Source organism: Protopterus annectens, chromosome 11.part0, assembly GCF_019279795.1.
Source record: "Protopterus annectens isolate FY-2018-M chromosome 11.part0, PAN1.0, whole genome shotgun sequence".
In the NCBI taxonomy this organism is placed as follows: domain Eukaryota; kingdom Metazoa; phylum Chordata; order Ceratodontiformes; family Protopteridae; genus Protopterus; species Protopterus annectens.
In genome coordinates this window covers 933,166,082-933,191,502 of record NC_056745.1, presented here as the reverse complement: position 1 = coordinate 933,191,502, position 25,421 = coordinate 933,166,082, and the positions used below count along the sequence as shown (strand labels likewise).

Sequence of the window (25,421 nt, the reverse complement as noted above, 5' to 3'; positions counted from 1 at the left end):
TTTCCAGCAGGCTGTCTGTTTATGCACGGTAGGATTTAATTGCTTTCCCCTGCTTTCTCCTCAGAACTTCTTCAAATGAGGCGAAGGAAGTTAGTTCATATGTCTGTCAGTATTTCCTACGGAAAAAAAAAACACCATTGTAAAATGTCTAACAGAGTACTTGCTATATTTTTTGACTCAACAAAGGATAAAGTCACTGATTCTGAGTACATAATGGTAAAGTCTACTACCATTTAAGTGTATCTCTTACCTATGGTACTTGGGAAACTAACAGGCCCCACAGTAACCCTGTCTTTCCTCTAAACCAGCTCCTCTGTATAAGCTAACAGCACCAAAATAGACTTATCATTATCTCCTGTATTGCTGGCTCTATGACAGTGCTCATGTGTCTTGCAGTGCCCTCTCATATCTTTTGTTTGGCCAGTAAATATTTGTATAAACTTATTTTTTTACCCAAATGGCCTGAAAATGAAATAATATTATCTGTGTATAGAACTGACTGATGATATCTCCTTGGGATGACTGGCTGCTGTATTACTGCTACCTCTAGCTCTCTTCAGAGCGGTTAATAGCTGAGGAGAAGGAGGAAGCATTTATGAAGATGATGGACAAGACAAAAGTCATTGATCCTGATAGGATGCCATTGTCATTAGATTTGTATAGCTTGGCCACAGTTTTTTCCCTCTATGGCTAACAGATGTTAAGCAGTGAGTAGGTGGCTATATCCTCATTCTGGGATGAGCCACTGATATATGTGATTCCTAAGGAAGGTAAGAATGCCCACGATGTTCACAGGGTGTCATGCTGTATCAGTTCACATAACTATGAATTTACAACTTAGGTAGTGGCCTCCAGACTGGTGGTATTCGTCCCAGGAATGTAATGCAGCAACCATTGTAGCTTTTGGATAGGGCTTTGGACTTATGATAACAGCATCATCAATTTGTTTTGATCTCCAGGACTTGAGATGGAAGGGTCATTTGCTAGTTCTGATTATTGACACTGAAAAAACCTTCATTAGAACCATCTGATCTTTTCAGTTCAATGTCTTCCATCTGGGCAGTGTCCCAAGGGAATTTGAAAAGAGGCTTCAGCTATAGAAGAGGGGGATTGTATCTAGTTTAACATGTTTAAGTGAGTACCTTCCCTTTTCAAATTGCCAAGAGGATCAAAGCAGGTATGCCATGACTCCTCAGCTCTCTTTGTGACATTTTTGGAACCTTTGACCCAAACATTTAGGAATGTTGATTTGCAGCATCTGAGGATGCTTTTGAGGACATAGCAAAAGGTTGTCTTGTTTGATGATAAATTTTATCTCCTACATTAGGATCCCAATAGGGTATTTCAAGGAATTTGGCAGTTATAAAGTAAATGATAATAAAATGTACATTCTTTGAGTAAACTATGTATTGAAGGGAAGGGTTGCATAGTTGCAGTATATATATTTCAAGGAATTTGGCAGTTATAAAGTAAATGATAATAAAATGTACATTCTTTGAGTAAACTATGTATTGAAGGGAAGGGTTGCATAGTTGCAGTATATAAAACGGGACAGGTGATCTTTGTGAGCAGTTGAGCTCTAATCTCCATCAAATCTTTAACTCTTCTACTGTGGAAGTAAAATCAAAGTGTAAGACACCAAATAATGGGACAGCATCTCTGTTTTCACTGTTAAACCATTACATATACTATGGTTACATTTCAAAACTCTTATCATACTTAATATAGCCAATGGCTTTGTTATTTGATTTCATCTGTTCCTAACTTTTCATTTGATATTTTCCATACTTTTTTGCAGGTACTCTTTATGTCTGCTTCACTGTTTTTTTTTCTGCATTTTAATGCTACATTGCTTGATCTTGTAATTCTAGCCATGTAAACAGAAGAACGCAGTTTGAAAATCCTGTCACAGAAGCAAAGAGAAAGCTAAAGCAGCATCAAATGCCCAACGCAGAACTTACTCATCAACCTATGCAGGTTCACGGTTTTCGAGGTAACCATGTAAATGAAGTACAATGTTGTTTGACTGCTGCTTCAAAGTAATTTTCTGCTGTAATTCAGTTATCTCTTTTTCTTCTTCTCCTTCTATTTTATCATGGATTAATTACAACAATTACTCATAGCTTTTACTCCTGTCTTTTATAGCTGATATTCAGTACAGTTCTGAACTAATACATACAGCTAACCCATTTTAATTAAATCATTAATCATTATGGCTTAGCAGTTTGCAAGAATATATTGGTATAGTGAAGATTAATGTGTTTTGAATGAAGTATATTACATTCTATCAATATTCATAGAACCTAGTAGGTATTTGAAGACCACAGCCTAAGAATGAGGGTTTTTCTCCTTTGTAACAGTAGAAAGCTCTGCATCAACATTACCTAGGCCCAATCTCGCTCACCACTGCCCTGCGCCTCAGAGGTCTCGCAGTACGAATGACCTGTCACAGTATCGGAGTGAAAGTGCTGGAATGTACAGGCTGTATGGTATGTCAAAGTGCTGCTTCTTGGCAAAGCAGCACTGTTATCAAATAGTAGGATAACTTAAATCACAGTATTTAGTTTGTCACATATAATATTTATATTTTATTCACAAATAATTTACAAATTGAGGCACTGGAAGCATGGTGAGGACTAACGTTTCCCTGTAGTTAGTGATGCATGCTTACTCGCTTTGTAGTAAAGCTTCACATCTGTAAAAGATGTATAATGTCATATTAGCATAAATCACTGCAAAATTTAGTATTTTTCTTCTATGGACTGCAGTCATATATATTCACATATCTATATATACTGCAGGTCATAAAGAGGAAGTGGGGAGGAGTTTGTGATAATTTAACCACTTTCAGATATGTAAGTATATAAGTCAATATATAGAATTAATATCTATGCTTTTATTGATATATATTGAAAAATAAAATATCAGGATTTTAAATCCATTAAAAATACATGTACATATTTGTCATACAATATTTATTTGTAAAATAAGACAGTCATAAAGATCAAAGCAGATTGTTATGTTAGATATCAAGCTGTCTAAAATAAACACATGATAATGTTAATATGCTTTATTTTAGTAACAATTGCATGTACCTGCTTCAAAAAATGTAGTAAAATATATGTGACACAAACCACATTTTAGCATACACATACTGTAATTCAAGAAGCATCAAGCATTAAATGTGAAAATTAATATTTATTTTAACTAAACAAGCTATGACTTAGTATAACAGTATATTACTGTGTCCTGTAGCCTTAACTAGCAAAGTGAAAATATAAAAGAGCAAGCAATGCAAACATTTGTTGAATGCATGTAATATCATTACATTTCTATGTATTAAAAATGATATGATAGACACACATAGTTTCAAAAATGCATGCTTTAATAAAAGCAGTATCTTTTGATGAAAATGGAGAATTCTGTGCTTCTGACAGAAATAAATTACTAAATTATTTAAGCTGTTTATTGAAATTCAGCAGTATGTTTGTTACAAATGCAACTGAAGTGCACACCTGTGTGTACCTCTATTTGCTTCAACATGAATTTGAATTGATTCTTTTTTTGTCAACTGGTGCAGAAAGGCCTCCATTCACACGTGATGCATCTCAGCTAAAGGGAACATTCCTTAGTACAACTCTAAAGAAAAGCAACATGGGGTTTGGGTTTACCATTATTGGAGGGGATGAGCCCGACGAGTTCCTGCAGGTGAAGAGCGTTATTCCTGATGGACCAGCGGCACAGGATGGCAAGATGGAAACAGGTATAGAACTGTAATGGTTTGCTTTCTACGCTGTTTCAGTAATGATTTTTTTGTTGTTGTTGTTTGTCCCCTTGTCAGAAAAGGAGTAAAGCAAGTCCAGTTGACTGACTTTTCAAACAGAATTTTAAAACAAAAGCAGCACATACTTTTATAAACAAAGGTTCAATGTATGTTTTCCTAAAGGATTTCTTGCAAAATTAAGCTGTAGCCAAAAAATATTTACAACCTGAAACAACCATAAAAACCTTGTGTAAACCATTTTACCTGAAATAGCAACTGCTAAATAAGGTGTCTCAGTTTTGAAGGAAATGTAAATATCACATTTCCAAGGACTGGTTGTGCTTTTCTAAAGATCACATCTAAAATGGATGCAGTGCTACTACGAACTACTCTAGGCTGATTACTCCTTTGGGTGTCCTATAAAAATACACCATGCTTTCCATACTCACATATTGCAGAGGTAATTACCAGAAGATTGATTTTGGCTGGAGTGGTAATTCCTCATCAACAAAAGTATCCTCTTCCATCTTGACCCAAGCTTTCATTTTTTATATAGTTGCAGAGGTACTTCTTCATGAGAGAGGCCACTGCAACACACAAAAGGGATGGAAACTGATATGTTGTGGAAAACTTGGCAGCAAAGTCAGTCCTATAGCCAGGCTGCTAGCATTCATTAGTCTCAGCTCTAGCATCTACTTTCCTGAAAAAAAAAACAGCTTTAGCCTCCCATGGACAAGGGTTACCTGGTTAAGACATCGTGGCACGCAATAAGTAAAAAAATTCAAAATGCCAACTTAACAAGAAAAAAACTGTTTTTACAAGTGAATAAATACCACCACTACACTTCCATCTGAGGTCATTGTCCCTGCACCCTCCACTGCTCTATGTATTATTATTACACTGAACTTTGATATAAGGAGAAAACTTTACTCCAAAGTTCTACCATCTTGAAACCTAGCATAAATGTAAATTACACTTTAATGGAAATACACTAAGCAGTTCTGACTAATCAGTCCTCTGCTTTAATCTTAGTGTTTTTTTGTGTTGCCATGCATATAAAGAAGCTGTCAATGACATGGACAATTTAGAGTGACCTCTGGATCAAGGTTTACTATACCCTACTGAGAGATATGTCCTTGATTCATATCCAAGACTTAAGTACTACAGGGAGGTGCTAAGGCACAGCAGAGACAGAGAGATGCTGTAACTCTTCAAATCACAGCAGTATGTAATGCGATACATTTTGACTCTGTTTACATTTTGTTTATTTATCTTTATGAATAATTTCACACAGTCTTATAAACTGCTATAGCAGATTCAGTGGCTACAAGATAAATTAACCCATTATTTCAGACTATATGGCAGGCTAACTTATTTTTTTCTAAAAATAATTATAGAATATGTTCATCATCTTAGTGTATAAATAATCTTAAATGTAAACAGATAAGTCACAGACAAGGGAAGAACTTATATGCAGTACCTTGAACTCATGTGAAATGTCTCTTGTTCAAATTAAACTGGAAGTAATGCAAACAAGGCAGCACTCTTGCTCTTTATGTCATAAGTGGGCATTTAAGAAGATCAGAAAGTGATCATAAAAATGAAAAGCAAAATGGAAACAAGGCCCTTTCCATGTCCTACTTAAAAAACCCAGATGAGTAGCTCTAACATAATTGTGAGGTTTGTAGTTGTTTTTACTAATTAAAAGCAATTAAAGCACTGTGCGTTTTTTGTTTATACTTATACATGCACGTAACCCACCATCCAGTGTATTAAGCAAGTTAGGGGGCTGCTATTAACAGGTATCTTTAATGTATGCGAACAGAAAACTATACATTAACAAAATAAGATAGTCAGGTACAGAAATTTATAGGAATTACAAACTAATGAAATCACTATGCAGTGTATACACAAATTAATTGCCACACTTAGCATATGCATCTCTGTATCTCCCACCTTTGTCTATATCACTTTTTTAACAAACAGTAGCAAATATTTTATCCATGGGTATAGAAAGAATTCCATAAATGCTAAGTGACTTTAACATGAATGCACTTGGCCCAGTAGCTCCTCAACTCCAAAACTGTCATAACCTAAATGTTTAGACTAACTGGACAAAGAACTTACAAAACTGGAACCCTAACACATGTTCAGACACACTAATAGACATTGTATTAACTAACATATCATAGAGATATCTTAATGTGTCCATCTTATCTCATGTCCTAAATGATCACTCCCTACTGATAATACAACATATCTCTCAACCTCTAAACTGGACAAAGCCAAAAATAATGTGGAGTCAAAGGCCTAAAAATATGGACAGATTTTAAATATTGCTATTTGAAACTTTGAAAGCTGATAGAATAGCAAATTTGAACATGCATTTTCTGAAGGATTTGAAGTCTTTAACTCAAGTGTATGTTATTATTTAGTGATTTCAAATATTAACTAACTGCCAGAAAAAAAACACTAATTTTATGACAAACAGACCAAAAATATGAGGCAAAAATCTGGATGTTTTGTGAAAATATTGGCAGCTGACATGTATTTAACAAAATGATCCTTTAAAACACCAAAAAAACTTAGAGATATTAGCAGGGTATCTTTTATCAGAAACAATGAAATCAGGCCTGCTTACAATGCTGCAAGTCATTGAATGTCTGGATTAACAAATTTAAAAAGGCAAATCCTGGCAATGCCGTGTGTTCTTATCCAACTGACAGTAGCACAGGATACACTCTTCCCAAAATCATGCAGAAAGATGAGGGGACAAATGTACTTATGGATAATCACAAATAACCAAACATTAACTATGCAAATTGACCTAGCCTGAGAAACGGAAAAGTAACCTAACCAATAGGTGCTTAGAGCTGACAAAAACATATACAGTAATAGCAACCTCAGCAAAGACTACACGTCTTCAGAATATGCAGTTACCCGCATCACACCACCTAGACTTGTCTGAAATCCCATTAAACAGTTTTCTGCCCACATCACAAACCATCCTGCTCAAAACAGTCTCAATGGCTATTTAATACCTTCACTAGATATAATATAAAATCATACAACTGCTATACCTTCCATCCCATTATCAGGGTTATAGCTACCCTAGCTCAAAAAATGCCAATTAATAGAAATCAGTCCCACATTCTATTTCAGACAAACAGAAGTGAAATAAATGTAAGACTTTTTAAAAGGATAATTAAACAGGTACTGGACTAAGCCATCTGCACTCTGTGTTGCTAAGATTGACAGAAATGTATATTGATAGACCAGTACTAATCTCTTTTCGTCAGCATAATGTGTAGTTCAAGACCTGATAAAGCATTTAAATATCCTATATAAAATCCACTGGCCCAAATCACCCATTTTCACCATAACAGTACCAACAGTGTATGCCCAATAGTAAAGCTATTTGAAAAATGATATAGCAGTTCATATTTGGTTATGTAAACTACGACACTCAGTGTGGCTTTTGAAAAGTCTTTTCAACCATGTGGCAATGCATAAGCTCTATAGCAGCCCAAACTATACACCGGTTACTGATTATGAATTCATAGATGTGAGACAAGAGCCTTCAAAACGGCAGACTGTTCCCTCCAACTTACCAAATTAGACAAATTTAACTTTGGACCTACACTGTTATGTGATCTAAAAATTGCTTATGGAATCATACTTTCCAAATCAGTTTGACATAGGAACCATTAACCAAGAGGCAGCATTATGCTCACTGCTAATTATTACTGATATCACTACAGACTTTCATCACTAAAAGTAATACTGCATGTACATTATATACTTTTATTCAAGTCTGATGGATAAGTAACAGGATTTGGGGGGAAAAATGTCCAAGTTGACATCCATCAGCTATACATGTGGATAAATAAAAACAAATGTTTAGTAAACCACAAGACATCAGCACTGATGGTGTTTGCTCCATTTCAGAAAAAAAAATCAAATAACACCACTCTTTTCAATGTTCAATTAAACAGGACTGGAATAAATCTCAGTGACACTACAAGCAGTCTCATTCCCATAGTTACTGAGCAAAGATATTGCTGCCTTAATTTTGACCACTCTCTGTCATTTAAACTGTAAATTGAGAGTGGAAAATTAAAATCATCTCACAATGAAATTTGTGCAAGAGATTGTCGCATCTTCTTTCAAATGCATTATGCCTAGCCATTTTAAGGAATGTGCTTGTGCCTGTATTATAATATGGGTTCCCAATTATCTCACTCATTTCATTTAGTAACACACTCTTACTACAAATAACTATAAATAAAAGTTGTACATTTTCTTACTTTGCAGGTCCACTAACTTATAATTGTGAGTTCTGGGATGGATTTCATTGGTTGCCAGTAAGGAACAGGGCCACCATTTTACTTAATTACCTGCCATACAAACAATTAACATTACAACATTGTCCTTGATTGCATTTCTTCTTAGAATACCCCAATGTATTTTTAGCTGCTGGTGAAAAAGTATCATGGAAGTGCATACCTAAAAACATTAACGCATAGGTGGCATTGCCTGCTGATTCAAAACCTGATTGAAAGATAACCGATTCAAAGAAAATACATTTATTTATTTATTTATTTATTTATTTATTTTACATTTGTTGACCGGGCTAGTCTAACTGGATATATGTCCATTTTCAGTAGAGGCCCGGGGAGAAAAGCTCCAATGGAATATTACATGGTTATACAGCAATAAGCAATACATGATTAGAATTAATAAAACAAGGTTAGTTATTATGTACAACTATGATAGGAGCAAACAGAGAGAAATGCAAAAGTCTAAAAGTCTAAAACAAAGAAATTATAAAAACATTTTTCTTTTTTTTTTTTTTTTGTGGTCATATTGTGCATAAGAGATAAATTTCTTTACACAGATATAATGTAAAGGAAAGTTGTTAGGGTAAAGGGTGAGAAAAGAGACAGAGAGACAGAGAGATTTACATGTAAATGCTTTAGAGACAATGGAGAACAAATCATGTTCAACTGTTGATCTGTAAGCATGTTGGCAGTAGCACCATTGTTGCTTTGGATCTGTAAGCATGCACAGACCTACAGTATTTTGCACACCATCTTATGATGAGCCATCTGATGAATGGTGTTAAATGTATTACATGTAAATACTCTACAAATAAAAGAGTGTGGAATACATTTACTATTCATGTATTACAGGTTAGTGGATATCTGTCTTTATAGCTTCATGGGTTAGTACTAGGCTGTCTGACCTTGCAGGCCATTTTAAGCCTAGGTGAATTTCCCAAACTGTATGGTGCTTCAGTTACCTTAATCCTTTATCTACTGAATTCATATTGTGCATAGTGATAATAATGGGGATATTTTACATATATATATATATATATATATATATATATAGGGGGCAGCCATGGTGGTGCAGCGATCCTCAGGCTGGGGTGCCTTCTGTGCGGAGTCTGCATGTCCTCCCTGTGGTCGCGTGGGTTTCCTCCGGGTGCTCTGGTTTCCTCCCACATCCCAAAGACATGCTGTAGGTGGATTGGACACACTAAATTGGCCCTAGGTGTGAGTGTGTGCGTGTGTGTGCCTTCTGTGGAAGGTTGGGCGCTGGGCTGGCAACTCAACACCGTAAAACTCCACTGCCAATCATGAGCGGACAGTGATCCGCTGTGGCCACCCCTAACCAGGAAAAGCTGAAAGAAGAAGAATATATATATATATATATATATATATATATATATATAGTGTGTGTGTGTGTCTGTGTGTGTGGATATATATATGTATATATATATATATATATATATATATATATATATATATATATACTTCCACTTTGAATCATCAAAAGCTTGAAACATCGAAATTCTGATCATTGAGACCAGAACATCGAGTTTCAAACCATTGGAGATTCAAAGGGAATGTAAAAAACCTCTAAAAACTATTTTATGCTGGGGGGCTTTGCCCACCTGCAGTCCCCACACCTCCAACTTTACTATACCAACTCCGAGATCACACTATAGTGGGGTAAAGGGAAATCTCTGTTTTAGCACTATATGCGGAAGCGCTAAACGGGAGAGATCCCGTATACTGTCTGCAGTGCCATCACAGACAAGGCACATTCACAGACAGTGTGCAGGGCACCATGCTGCCCTGCAGAACACTAGCTTTTTCCCTTTTTTATTTACCTTTTTCTTCCCCATTGACAACATCGATGTTCTAAACACTCGATGATATGGTCTCAACCATATGAATTTCGATATATATATATATATATATATATATATATATATATATATATATATATCAGTAGCTTCCTGTGTGTGTTATGAAAGTAGGGGACAGACCTAGGTTAAATTTCCTTTTCCCCATTCATAGATACAAGTTGTTATGGAATACTGACAGGGACCCTTATTTTATGTATGAATATGCATTGCTGTTTATTCAGTTTTATGTATGAATATATGGATGTGCATTGCTGGTTAGTAAGTTTTCTGTAACAGTGCTCATTGTATTTCTATTACTGTCTTTTGCTCTGTTCTGAGTCAATGTTGCAGGTGAAAAGGGTCAAACTGATCAGTCAATATGCCCTGTTAACAAATAACTAAATAACTAAGACATACAAAAAGTAAATACATTTTCTGTAAAATATTCAATATATGCTCAAAAATTCTTAGGGAATTATATGACATTAAATAAGAAAAAGTGACTGATACTCTCTGAATTATTACTTCATCATTTTGAAATTCAATAATCCATATCCTCAAATTTATTAATTAATTTTCTGTTACCCACTTATCTAGTCTGGGAATGCTGAAAAGTTGGAGCATATTGTCACATTCAGTGGGTTAAAAGAAGTGAAACCTAACTCTGGATGTGATTCCAGTTTGTTGTGACACACACACATGTTCACTCACCCTCACATGGCACTTGCACCTGTAGGTAGTTTGAGGTATCACCAGTTTATCTACATCTTCTCTTTGAGACATGGGATAAAACTGAAGCACCTATTAAAAATCCACATGTACTCAAGGAAGACGTGCAAACTCTACTCAGAACACACCTCAGATGAAAATTAAACTGAAGAGCCAAGTACTGTGAGATAGCAAATCTAAGACCTGTGCTAATATGCTGCCATATTTTCGAATACTTATATCAAATCAGTCTGAAAAATCGAGAAAAATAATGACTACTGCGTTTAAATGTCTGTTTGTTGTAGTGATTCTAACTTATGTTGTTCAGCTGTCCATCTTATTGTGGTTCAGATAAAAATTCATATGTACAGTGCTAAAAAAAGGCAAAACTTTCAAGGTGTGCCCATAGCAGCCAGATCATAAATCATGATGCATATAGGACAGTGCCCTCTGCTGATGGGAGGAGTAACATAGTGTTTAGTTTTGTAGCAAATCACTTAGTCCATATATTATGAAAGGAAGAAGCTACAAGTCTAGCTTGATGCCAATCTTGACCCCACCCAGTTCAGATTTGTCAAGGGCAGATCTTGCCTATTGTACCTGACTGACTTTTTTGAGACTGTCACCAAGGCACTTAATGAGAGAAAGTCAGTACCCACAGCTTACCTTGACTTGACCAAAGCCTTTGACACAATCCCCCACTCGGGCATCATTGAAAAGCTAACAGAACCTGACGTAAATCTCTGTCTCATCAGGTGGGTGGCCATCTGGTTCACTGATAGAACCCACAAAGTCAAAGGAGGTGCTACTACCTCCGATAGCAGACCTGTCATTAGTGGTGTCCCCCAGGGATCTGTCCTGGGACCCCTGTTGTTTGGCATCTACTTCTCAGAGGTCCAGGCAAAGACAGAAGGCCTGTGGCTGACCAAGTTTGTGGACGACTGTAAGTTGGGTGTTTGCACTGACTCCCCAAATGATGTTGACATACTTCAATAGGGTCTCATAGCAACAAATGACTGGTGCCAAAGTCAAGGCCTTAAGTTAAATGCAAAAAAATGTATTATCATACTATTTGGCAAAAACACGGCCCCTACTGATTACCACATTAGTGGCAACCCCCTAAGCACACAACCTGTGGTGAGACACCTGGGTAAACAAGTTGACAACAATCTCACATTTGACCATTATGTAGGAGCAGTGGTCAGAAAAGCCTTTTACTTGGTTCATCTCATAAGCAAAGAGATCGCATCCAGAAAAAAGGAGGTTATTACCTCTCTGTACTCCTCCCTTATTAGGCCAATAATTGAGTACAATGCCTCATTTGGTATGTACCTCTTCAAACACCTGCACCACCTTGAAAGGTCACAGAAATACCTCATAAAGAGAATCCATGACCTCCAACACCTGTTCTATGCAGACAGGATCAAATCACTATCACTCTACTCTGTATCGTGCAGATTGCTCAGAGGTGACCTGTGTCTCACTTACAAGGCAATCTCAGACCCTGCACTACTCAATCTAGCTCCTCTCATACTACCTGATCAAAAGGCTTAAATGTAATATGTGACATTAACAAAACCTGATGGAGAGACAGGGTTGTCTCTCAGAGGCTGCCCCATCTTAGGAATAGACTCTCCATACATGTCAAACAAAGTATGTCGCTGACCCTCTTCAAGCGCAACCTTGATGAGTGGATGGGCAACCTCAGATTTGTCCCACGGGATCCACCTGTGTCCCTCACTGATTGTGTTTTTTTTTCTGGGGATAAACTCTTGGCTAGGCATGTAAGGGCCCCAGAGCCATTAGCCTAGTAATCTCCTATGATCCTATGAATAGTGTAGCAGATATGGAGGCCACTCGGTACACAGATCAGAATGAAGGGCACATGTGTGATCCCAGGTGGGAAAAAGATAGGAAATAGAAAGTAAAGGATCAGGTCAGACATCATTCAAATCCTCTTCTGTTTCTGTACATTTGTCCTGTGACAGCTAGGACTTAGGTTATGCCATTAGTTAGCACTACTTAATTTTTCCTGTCTAGGGTAATTAGCTGATCCAAATGGACCACATTCATCTACTGCCTGGAGATATGCAAATCTAAACATGTAAGTGTGAAACTAGGTACATAATGCAAAGTAATGTAGAATATAGGGAGGTACACACAAGCATTACATCGAATCTGAGGTATGGAGGGTACATAATTAAAGGTAAACAAAGTTAGCCTATGTTTTTACAGGCACGTATAACAATGAAATAAATTGCTGGCTTGGAAGGAATGGTTAGGACTGAGAAAGATCAAAAGATACTAAAATGCCTTCATAATAGATAAGATACAGTATAAACAAAGCAGAGGAATCACTGTGAACTGAGTTATTACTACTGTAATATGTAGAATTAATATGGGGACAAAACAGAATTTCCTTCTGAAATCCATTGCTGTGAGGCAGCCAGTAGAGATTTTTACTAATACGAGATTTTTATTTTTGTCTGTAAATTAACTGCCAGAGATGTAGTAAACTACACTCTGAAATATATCTGAGTTACCCAGCCAGTTTGCTCAATTATCTCTGCAATTACTTATTTTTGTTTTACAACTAACACATCGATATCCACTTTGGGACTTTATTGCTTCTGTGTGGTAAAGGATTTGTTGTTTTGAGCTTCTTATTTTATCCTGTCATGACTGCCTTCTCATGCTATGTTATTGCATACAGTTCATCCCAGCTGCTACCCACTACAGGCGGACCTTTGGTGTATGATATTACAGATATGAGAATTCCCCTTATATCATCCTTAGTAGTGCCCAGTCTAGTGAGCTCTTATATCTCTCGCATCTTTTCTTAACTGGTTGGTCCTACTAACTTACTCCAGGTATACACTTATGAGTCATCAGACTGAATAATGTTTTAGGAAACCATGGTCAGATGAGACCAATAAATGAAAGGAAACTCAGTTAAAACTTGTTATGTTAAGGGTCAGTACCCCACAAAGATGCATTCTCTTGGTTAATACAACCTCAGTTTAAATTGCAAAATCCATCAGTAGATGCTAGTCCATTTTGTTGGGCTTGCACAGTCATGGTTCATTAAATGACAACATAACTGAGCAACCTTTGTTCATCTTGTCCACTATATGTAATACATTTTTTTAGATAAGGTTATCCTTGATTACTCATTTTTCATTCAACTGCAGTTCATCCATGATTTCTTTATGGCTAAAATGGGAAATATGTAGATGGGGGCACTATCTTGACGTCAAAACAGAAATACCACTCTGTGCACTGTGGACAGGGCCTGCTTCCATGCCCAAGAGGTAGAAATCTTTGAAGAAATGTACTGAAAATAGGTTCTCAAGAAGGAAAATACAGCTGCTGCCCCCTTTAGACGGGCCTGTTATAGACTACCTGCTCTTCGCTGCCTCATTTTTCTAATGTGCTACAATATTCGTCTTCTACATCACGGCATTTCAATGAAAACACTAGTTTTGAGTAAATAACACTGAAAGCACTTTCATTAATAATTCATATGAAAAGAAGTCATGCATTGGTATTTGTTTTCTGTTTAGTTTATTTTCTCATTAGTTTTGTTGAGATCTTTACTTAGGTGTATATATGCTTTACATCTTTATTTACAGTACAATTGTTACAGCAGATGCTAAAATATGGCTGGGGAATGAGTTTTTTACTTACAATGTGTGGAATAAGTAGATGTTCATAAGGGTGGGGGAAGAGATGTATGGGAGTTTACTCGATTTATTAAAATGTACACCAAGTGTACATGATCTGTATTCAGCAACATCCCTACCACATTTTTTGTGTTTTCTAGTCACTCAGAAAGATTACACTAAGTGTACATGTAGTCTACACTTTGTGGTAATCTTTATGAATCCCCATCAATATTTAAGGCTGCAAGAATATCCATAGCGAGTTATGCTTGTGTTGTTTGTTCACTCAGAACAATGTACACATGGTGTAGGTATTAATGAGGTTCTCAGGTTCTCAGTGAAACTGGCTTTCAACATTTCTCATTCTGTGATAGTGGTTTCATTAAATGTGGCTTCAATTAAATAAAATGACACCATATTATACACAGTATCATTTTTGTTTTTTTTTTAAATATACCCTGTGCAGCATTATTGGTACAGTTACTTTCTCATTAAATACCCTTGGCTGAGTGTGCACTGGATAAGATTTGAACTATTTGCTTGAGTGTGCATGGAATACGTTTTCAGCTTGCTGAGCACACTTCCCATTTCATGTCTTTCTGATTGCTGTTCCCCAAAGCAAATCAGCGATAGTACAGTTTCTGTTTGTATACCAGCAGTTACCACAAGGGCCTTTTGCCTTTCATTTTCTCCATAGTCGTATGCCTGTGAAGTAAGGGGTCGGTGTGAGCAAACAGCTACCACATAATCAGGATGGGTTGCTTGTCCCCACAAAAGGAAAAAAGCTGTTAGTTGTGTTTTTTCATTCTCCTCATTCAGTCAAAGCTTAAACTAGTTTGTTTTGTTCAGTTCTAGCTTTGACCGAACATTACCTAATCACAATTCATTGTTGAACACATTGTAACAATGGTGAATTGCTTGCAATATGGTCCTCAATGCTTTCAGTTATGTTTCTTTAAGGAGATGTTATAAACATCCTGATTTCTGTATTTCCGTAAAGTAAAGCTGTAGATCAGAATTAATCTATATTCCAGTCCACTTTACTGTGCTATCTCTTTGCCATTTACATAACCATAATTGATGCAGGATGCATATGTCTAAACATTACCCGAGCAGAATCTACATGCATAATCCTTACCTGTGCAGTTTGCATGTATGTATTTACTGCTTGGGCAGATTGTATCTGGATGATCATTGTGTGCAGGATGTATCAACATAAACCTTACTTTTGCAGGATGCATATGTGAACACATTACTTGAGCAGAAATGCATCTGTATAATCATTACGTATGCAGGATGTATTTGCATATACCTTATCTGTGGAGGATCCATGAGTGTACTCGACACCTGTGCAGAATGTATCCATATAATCATTATCTATGCAGTATGCATATGTGAACTCATTGCATGATAAAGATGCATCTGTATAAACAATACATGTGTACAATGTGCCTGCATAAACCTTATCTGTGGAGGATGCATGTACGTACATTTGTATCCACATAATCATTATCTTTGTAGGATTCATATGTCTAATCATGTCCTGTGCACAGTGTTTGTGCAATATCTCTACTTGTACATACATATATTCTGCACAAGTAGAGATAATGCACAGTGTTTGTGCATTATCTCTACTTGTGCAGAATATATGTATGTACTTACAGCCCATGCAGCTTGTATGTGTATAATCATTATCTATGCCAGATGTATGTGTGCAGTCACTATTGTGGTTCTGAGGCCCAGAATTAAAAATAAAAAGTTTGAAAATACAGAAGAACAGTGATTGTCAAAGGTCATTGTTCTCCTTTAAAGTTGTGTTTTGCAGATAGGTGAGGCCCCCTGCACGCTCAATGTGTATGAGGGGACCTTACCCCCCTATACCCTCAAACTTATATATAATGTGTTTTTATATTAAGAAGACTGCGACTGCAATTCTAATGGCAATAGATGGGTAGCCTGGCCTGTCTGAGTTAGGAAACACAGGGAGGCTTAAAGTGAAATTGTTTCATTGACCAGAGGGTTTTTTAGTCTATAAATTCCGCCTGCACCTGCCCCCTCTAGGCTTTTGAATATTTGGCTCAAATTTTCTTCCCCTCCCATAGTGACTTTTTTAGGCATTGCAAAACGGACAAACCTTCTGACATAGCAAAATCAACTCAAGGGAATTTAAATGTGTTATTGCTAAATGCCAGGACACTAAACAAGAAACTCCATTCCCTCCAAGCTCTTCTCACCCTGGAGAGTGTGGACATCTGTGCAGCTATTGAGTCATGGATTAAAGCTGCAGAGAGCGGGCTGACAGTGCAGGGCTACAATGCCTTCCGCAGATTTAGGACAGATATTGCACAGGCAGGAACCAGAAGTGGAGGTGTCTCAATATATATCAACAACAAACTCGCCTCAAGTCTAGTCAAACAGGATGACACACTTAAGCTTCTCCATGTCCAGATTTCCCTAGGCAAGGTCCCATAGCATATCTCTGCAAACTATAGGTCACCCTGCATAACACAAAAAACCCATAAGTTATAATTGAACTTACTGGAGGCTCTTATCATTCAACACACTATCCCATTCATGGGCATACCTCTCAATTGTCCAGATTTTTGTCTCGTAATTTTGATATGTTCCTCATAAAATATGTAGTTTTCTAGCAAACCACTGAGGAATGAAGTTACTAAATAATAACATACACTTGAGTCTGAGACTTCATATTCTTCAGAAAATGCATGCTTACACAAATACTGTTATTCTGGCAACCTTCTAATTTATAAGAGAACATTTTAAAATCTTTCTCTATTTCTGGGCCTTTGTCCCACCATTATTTTAGGTTTGGCCTGTTCCTCATAAAATATGTGCTTTTCTGACAAACCACTGAAGACTGAAGTCACTAAATAATAACATAAATTTGAGTCTCAGACTTCATATCCTTCAGAAAATGCACTCTAATACAAATCCTATTATTCTGGCAACTTTCTAAGATTATAAGAGCAAAATTTAAAATCCTGTTTTGGGGACTTTGTCACACCGTTATTTTAGGCTTTGTCCAGATTTCTTGCTCTAAAGGGTTGAGAGGTATGTTCATGGGTGACTTCAACTATCTCATTATAAACTAGGATACTTACATGACCCTAGACATACAGAACCAGAGATTCCTGGACTTTGTAAACAAAAGCACCCTGGGCCACATAGTCCATACACCCACAAGGGGTGAAAACATTCTCAACCTGGTAATCACAAACATGGGAGAATGCTGTGCCCCCCATCCTCAGTGAAGTGTCCTCTCTGAACCACAAAGAAGTCTCTTTTATTTATTTTTATTTATTTTATTTATTTTTATTTTACATTTGTTTACCGGGAAAGTCCAACTGGATACATGTCCTTTTTCAGCGGTGGCCTGGGGAGAAAAGCTCCATTACAAAATAGTATAAGAATAAACATAATAGAAGTTTAACAGATTACATGGATTTAACATGAACATTAACATACAGATAGTATTTACACAATGCTATTATATGAGGTCCTCAAGTAGAAGTGTTATCATAGCAAATGATATTACAGTAAACATGTTTGAGAGTTACCGTGCAAATAGATTCAAGGATAAGAGTAGGTCAGAGTAGATCAAGGTTTAGAGTAGGTTAGAAGTAAGTAAGCAGTGGCTGGCTATCTATACAGATCTTAGTTAGCCTGGAGTATTACAGGTACAAAGCCAGGAGTTGGCCAAGTGTGTAGTAAGTAGCGTTTTAAATTGTGCTGTAGAGGCGCTGGAGGTAATGGAGGTTGGTAGTTTATTCCAGATGTTAGGAAGGACATTAAAAAAGAATAATTCCCTAGCTGAGTTATTAGCTCTTATGGTATCCAGGAGTAGTCTGTTAGTGGTGCGGTGGACTCTAGAAGAGACATGTGGTTGTATAAGATTTTGGAGAGCAGGGACTTCATCAGGTTGATGAAGGATTTTATGGGCAAAGAATAATTGTCTAAAGTAGAGGAGCTGAGGAAGTTCAAGCCAATTTAGTTGTTTAAGAGCAGCACAGTGGTGAGATCTATGTGTGGCATCACTGGCAAATTTGGCAATTTTATTGTAGCAGGTTTTCATCTTGCTTAAGTCAGTTTTACGGAGGTTGGTCAGAATTGTGGAGGCATATACAAGAGCTGACAGTAGGTGTGTACGGGAGGTGTAACTTTTGTGGCTATAATTAGAAATTGTTTATGTCTGTAAAGAAGACCTAGTTTTTTATGAACTTTTTAAATGGTTTGAGCAATACGAATGCCGAATTTTAAGTTGTTGTCAATTTCAATGGCAAGCAGTATAGTATAAGTTATTAGGGGGGTGATGATGGTTTTGTTTTTGGAGTCTATAGTAAAAGTTGGTAAGGATGGGGGAGATCTAGAGGGATGGAAGACAAGCAGTTTTGTTTTGTTGGGGTTTAGGATGAGTTGGGAATTGGAGAACCATGTTTCTGCAGATAAGAAGTATTCCTGGGTAACAAAATTGAGTTGTTGTATGGGACCAGAGCATACTAATGTAGAGTCATCTGCATATTGAATAAGAGATGCATGAGGTTTGGAAGTGTGAAGATGGTTAACAAACAGAGAGAAGAGTAGAGGTCCAAGGATGGATCCTTGTGAGACCCCCCAAGGTCACAGGGAGATAAGTAGAAAGGTGTTATCACCACTGCAGGGCCTGTTGATGTCCTGATAAGTAGCTTTGGAACCAGGTAATGGAGGAACTACTGAGGTTAAGGTCAGAGAGTAAATGGATTTATTTGGAGTGATTTACCATATCAAAGGCCATAGACAAATCCAGAAATACAGTGGATACATATTGTCCTTGATTTCTAAGGTGGTTCACTGTATTAGTAAAGGCCATTAGAGCTATGGTAGTGCTGTGAAATAGGCAAATGTTGCACATTTGATAGCAGTTTGTGTATGTGAAGGAAGTCCATGAGCTGTATGGATGACTCTCTCTAGGATTTTGGATAATGACGACAGGATGGCAATCGGTCGATAATTAGTAAATTCTGTAGAATTGCCACCTTTGTGTAGAGAAATAATATGGGAGATCTTCCAAATGGTAGGAACTATGGTTTCATATATAAATTTGTTAATGAGTATGGCTACCTGGTCAGCAATTGCATCTGCTGCGATTTTCAGGAAGTCAGCAGGTAAGTTGTCAGCAGCTAAGGCAGTAGGTTTAAGTTTTTGGAGTAGTTTACTTATGGTATCAACAGACACTGGCTGAAGTGTAAACTGGTTAGTGCAGATTTGTGAGATGTTACTTGACTGAGGAGGAAGAGGAACAAAGTAGTTGGTAAAGTTTTGGAAATTTGCAAGGGCTTGGATTGTATCAGTAAAATACTTATTAAATTGGGTTGCTATATTGTCAGATGAGGAGGTAGGTGTAGGGGTGGCAGTAGTTATTTTTCCTGGTAAAATAATATTATTAACAGCTGCCCAAAATTTTTGAGGGTTATTCTGGTGTTTCACTTGAATATTGTGATAATAGTTGATTGTATCCTGTTTTTCAAGTTTTTTAGCTTTGTTTCTGAGTTCAATGAAAGTTTGCCTGGTGCTTTGATTATTATGCTTGTGAATTGTTCCCAGGCTTTGTCTCTTGCCTTGAGTAAGGCTCTGCAATCTTTTCTTAGCCAGGGAGCTAACTTAGCTTTCACTCTAATGGTTCTGGGGGGTGCATGACAATTTAATATATCTAAGAAGGTAGTATTAAATGAGTTAACAGCTTCTTCAAGGGGTACATGTCTGAGTGTTTCACGGTTGCATTGTTTTAGAGAAGAGATGAAATTGATCGTGTTAAAGGTATTTTTATTTCTGATTGTACGAAATATGGTATGAGTTTTTTGTTGAGTGTGGGTACATAGTAGAAAGGTAGGCTGATGGTCACTCAGACCATCAGGAAGATAACCAACTTGTGAAGAGATGGAGGGGTTATTAACAAGAGTCCAGTCCAGGATAGACTGCCATTTCGAGCATCTGTCAGTCCTTGTGGGGGATATGATTAGCTGGGTGAACCCATGTAGGTTAATATGGGTGGTTGGATTCTGAGCGGAACAATCTAGCCAGTGAATATTAAAGTCACCCATCAGGATAGTTTCCTGTGGATGAGCGTTGGATGTCCAGTATAGCATGTGTTCCAGGGTGGGAGTATTATTTCCTGGTGGAATATAGCCACCTATTATGTTAATGTGTTTTTTGGGGTAAAGTTTTAGCTTTGCAATAATTATTTCTGTGTTTTCGAAGTCAGGTATTTTGGGTTCAAGAGAATCCAACATAAGGTAGCCTTTGAATAATATAGCTACCCCACCACCCCTTTTGGTTTTCCTGCCTTTACGAAGAATATTATATCCTGGAGCTGCAATTTCATTACTGATATTATTGGGTTTTAGCCATGTCTTAGTTAGTATCACAATGTCTGGAGAGTAATGGGCTAGTAAGGCATGCAGTTCATGAACTTTTTCCTTATACTCCTGACATTTATGTTAAGGAGGAGAAGTGAAGACTTGTTTCTATTGTGTTGTTGCTCAATTTTGAGGGGCAGCCACGGTCGTGCAGCGGTTAGCATTGCCACCTCAAAGCAAGAGGTTCTCTGGTTCGATCCTCAGCTGGGGTGCCTTCTGTGCGGAGTCTGTATGTCCTCCCTGTGGTTGTGTGGGTTTCCTTCGAGTGCTCCGGTTTCCTCCCACATCCAAAAGACATGCTGTAGGTGGATTGGACACTCTAAATTGGCCCTAGGTGTGATTGTGTGCATGTGTGTGCCTTCTGTGGAAGATTGGGCGCCGGGCTGGCAACTCAACACTGTAAAACTCCACTGCCAGTCATGAGCGGACAGGTGATCCGCTGTGGCGACCCCTAACTGGGAAAAGCTGAAAGAAGAAAAAGAAGTAGCTCAATTTTTAATGTATAATGGTTGCTGTTTGAGTTAGGTGATTGAGTGGGACCAGGATTAGGATGGATGTCTCCTGAGTGGTTTAACTGTTTTATGAGGTAGAGAAGGAGTTTGGTGAACTTGTATTGTATTTTAGTGTACTTGAGACTGATTTGAGAGGTATTAGTTTGGAGTTCAATTTTGTTCACAAAGAGGTCTATGTGGTATGAAAAAAATAGATATGGGGATATGGTCTAGTTTAGTGGTTTGTCTGGGTGGATAAAAGAGAAGGTATGATGGGAATTTATTTTTAAATTTATTTTGTAATAAAAATCGGTTCTGTGATCCTAGCTAACACCATAACATTTAGGAACTGTTCTAAGGCAAACTTCCTAATACTAAATAATAATTAGTCAAAATTTTAAGCCCTCCACTCAAACCCTGGGAACACAGCTGCCTATGCATGTCAATAAATGCATATAAACAGCATTGCCCACCAGAAATAAGCCCAGATCTAACACAAAAAAAAACACCCTGGTAGAATCTAAATATAAACAGGTTGTACAAAGAAAGGAAAAAAGGCATAGCCAAGATTAGGAGATGGTGTGCCCGGCATGATAAAAACACTCTCATCAATCTAAACAAACAACTAAAAGAGCAAATTAAGTTTCCTAAAGCCAGATTTGAGGTAAAGATAGTCTTTCAAGCAAAAGACAACCACAAGGTTTTCTTTAGTTGGTCTGAAACTTCAAAAGCAGGACACAGCAATGTGCAGAACTGATTGTAAATTGAGCCACCTACATGGAGCCAGAAGATATACCGAATTTGCTGTCCAACAAATTCAGCTCCAGTTTTACCCACCAATCTCTCCTGGCTACCTCCCAGGAAATGCCATAAAACACACACTCCCTCACTAGGGAATAAGTCCTAGATGTGCTCTGTAAGGCCAAATACATTGCATCAGTGGGTCCTGATAGTATCCCAGGATCCCTCCTAAATAGCCTGAAATATGACCTATTGGGACCACTGGTGTCACTATTTAATCATAGCCTCCAGACAGGCTTTGTACCATGGAAATGGAGAACTGCAATGGTCATCCCTCTACACAAGAGTAGGCCATCAAAGAACCCTGTGAGCTAGAGATACATAAGTCTGACTAGTCTCATATACAAAGCTATGGAAGGAATTATCATGGAAATGATTAATAAGGACATAGAAAACCTTCAGACACCGAATCCTATTCAATTTGGTTTAATCAAGGACAGATCATGCCTACTCAACCTGGTGGAATTCTTTGAGAGGGTCACCAAGGCAAGGGATGAGAGCAAAGTGGACCATATTGTTTACCTTGGCATGGCTAAGGCATTAACTTATGGATGGACATAAACTCCTAAGTTACATACTAGAAAGCCAGCTTGATCTTTGGTACAATCCAGGAAGCTAGGATAAGGGAGACCAGCTCCACAAAGAGGTCATTCACTAGCAGAGTCCCTCAGGGCTCTGTCCTGTGTCCACTCCTTTTTGGTATCTACATCTCAGAATTCAAGTGCAAAGTAAAGCGACTCTGTCTGACTCAGAATTCAAGTGCAAAGTAAAGAGACTCTGTCTGACAAGGTTTGCAGATGATTGCAAACCAGGAACAGTCATAGAATCCCCCCAAGATGCTAATATCCAACAGAGGGATCTGGTTCTACACAAAAAGAATACAGGGCATCAACATCATATCCTACACTGATGGCCTTAAAGCCCTATCTCTGTACTCAGTTTCTTGCAGATTTTTGAGAGGTGATCTTTGTTAGGCATCCTCAGATCCCAGTCTGATGGACCTTTTGTCTATGGGCAAAAGAAAAAGCATCAGAATTACTCCAGCTAGGGATTCAAATTGTGTTTGCAACATAAATAGGCCATGCTGGATTGACAGTTTTGCCACTCAGAGAATCACCCTTATCTGGAACTGGCTTCTCATCCATGTAAAGCATAGCTTTTTCCTAACCCTATTGGGGAAGACACCTGGAGCAGTGAATGGCATACTTCTCAACTGTCCAGATTTTCGCACAATGTCCTGATTTTTTTATTCTCATTTTTGGACTGTTTCTTATAAATCTTGCAGTTTCTGGAAAATCACTGAGGATTGAAGTCACTAAATTATTACAGGCATTTGAGTTAAAGACTTCATTTCCTTCAGAAAATGCATGTTAATTTAAAACCTGTTATTCTAACAACCTAAGAACAATATTTAACATCTGTCCCTATTTTTGGGCCTTTATTCCCCCCATTATTTTTGGATTTCTCCAGATTTCTTGCACTAAGAGTTTGAGAGGTATGGTGGATGGGTCTAGCACCTATGTCTCTATGGACAGAGTCAGCTTGTAAATTTTGCCCTAACTTACATAGTCCCCTTAAAATAACCTATAGGGCACATAGACTTGCAGGATGCATTTGGGAAGCCTGACTAGACTTACAAAGGACAGCACATGTACCTGCAGAATACATTTGGGATGCTTGGTTACGCTTATACAGGCCTCAGTGGTCATTAGCCTAGTTTATATCCATGAATCTATGAGCTCCAAGATCATGATACCTTGAGAAGAGGAATATTACTACAAAAGGCAATCTTGGACTATTTATATAGGTCTACATTTTTGGTGATTCAGTCTCTCCATTTTGGGACTCATACTAACAAGTCTTAGAATTTATTATGTATACAAGGAGCATCTCTGAACAACATGCATGTATCATTTCCTGTGCAAATTCTTACCTGTGCAGGAAGTATATATTTATTGTGCAAGGCTGTGTGTGTGTGTGTGTGTGTGTGTGTGTGTGTGTGTGTGTGTGTGTGTGTGTGTGTGTGTGTGTCTGTGTGTCTGTGTGTATTCTTTACGAGTTAAGGCTACATGCGTACAGGATGAATTGGTATAATCACTATGCTTTGCCACTCTACCTACAAGATAAGAATAGATTTGTAAAATATAATATCTTTAAAGGTTATTTTAAGGTTTTAATTATTTAAGGCTTAAACAACTATTTCATGTCAGTTCTGAAAAGAAAATGTCCTCACTTCCATAACATTACAGTATTTTAAACTTCATATTTGCCTAACCTTAACATTTTCTGTCATATAGAGTTGATCTTTCAGTTTCTGTTAAGCTTAGTCAAATAGCTATAAGAACCTCAGCTGAACGCTTTCACACTTTTCTTTAATAACACTTAGGATACTCAATAAAAATGTGGCATGGATCTGACTGCATATTCTAGCAAGGATCACTGGCTATGTTTTCTGGCTAGATCACTTAGATCTTCTCCTACCTCTTCACTCAGCCTCTCTGTCATCTAGCATAAACTCCTCAGTAGAACCAAATTATTTACAATAAAAGACTCAAGACTTTCTAATGGTATACCATGCCAAACTTGAACTCTCAGGACCATATTCCCATTCACTGTAACCATCTTAGATACAGAGCCAGCATGACAGATTTCATTTATCCATTCAGGGTTTTATATTTTATCATTTATTTATGGAACTGTACATGTTTTCTCCTATTTTATCCCTTTACTTCCAGTCAGCTGTTTAGCTTGATATGTTTGCTTCATAATCATGATTGTTCCACAGTATCAAGGCATTGCTCTGTCATCTAAATCGCTAACTAGTTCAAGCATTTTGTGTCCAAAGAATGAGCAGTGGTCTTCATTGCTTTCCTATGATCATTGTCTTGTTTTTCTTGCAGCACTTTCATTAATATTGTCATTGCCAGAGTGTTCTGATCTGGTTTCCATCATCACGGGTTATGTTAGAAAATAATCTGAGGTTTTGCAGGGACAGGCTAGGATTTTCTTAACACTTTTCTGTGCCTTCCTCTCTAGCTAACTTAAACTATTGCAAACTAAGAGTTTAAACCTGTCTACTAGGGCTCTCAGTGATCTTCCTATACCTACAAATTATCACTCAGTTCTAGCCGACACCCCCTCCAAAGATCTGACTCTCTTAAAGCTATTCTGCTGCACCCTGCAGCATTTATGCAACTATTTGTTGAACTCCATGCTCTGAAATTCCCAGTCCTCACATATGCCAGAGACCTTGTACATTTTGAGAATGTTACAGTGAGTGCTGCTTGCTTTGGGCCCCTGCCTATTGCTTTAAATTTTTCTTGCACTACTTAAATTCTATTATCAGCTAGACTGTTTGCTTTTTCAAGATATTAATATCAATATGCC

At 37.5% G+C, this 25,421-nt stretch overlaps 1 protein-coding gene across 6 annotated transcripts in view; it reads left to right on the top strand.

The window, feature by feature from the left end:
- Window positions 1-25,421, top strand: part of MAGI2 (membrane associated guanylate kinase, WW and PDZ domain containing 2) — a 2,888,931-nt gene that overhangs the window by 1,738,717 nt on the left and 1,124,793 nt on the right. For 3 of the 6 annotated variants that reach the window (XM_044088323.1, XM_044088326.1, XM_044088327.1), the window contains exons 7-9: window positions 1,872-1,993; window positions 2,361-2,489; window positions 3,581-3,763. In XM_044088323.1, the coding sequence (XP_043944258.1) occupies window positions 1,872-1,993; window positions 2,361-2,489; window positions 3,581-3,763 (434 nt within the window). The remainder of the gene's footprint in view (window positions 1-1,871; window positions 1,994-2,360; window positions 2,490-3,580; window positions 3,764-25,421) is intronic. The other 3 variants (XM_044088325.1, XM_044088328.1, XM_044088324.1) reach the window with 2 other exon arrangements.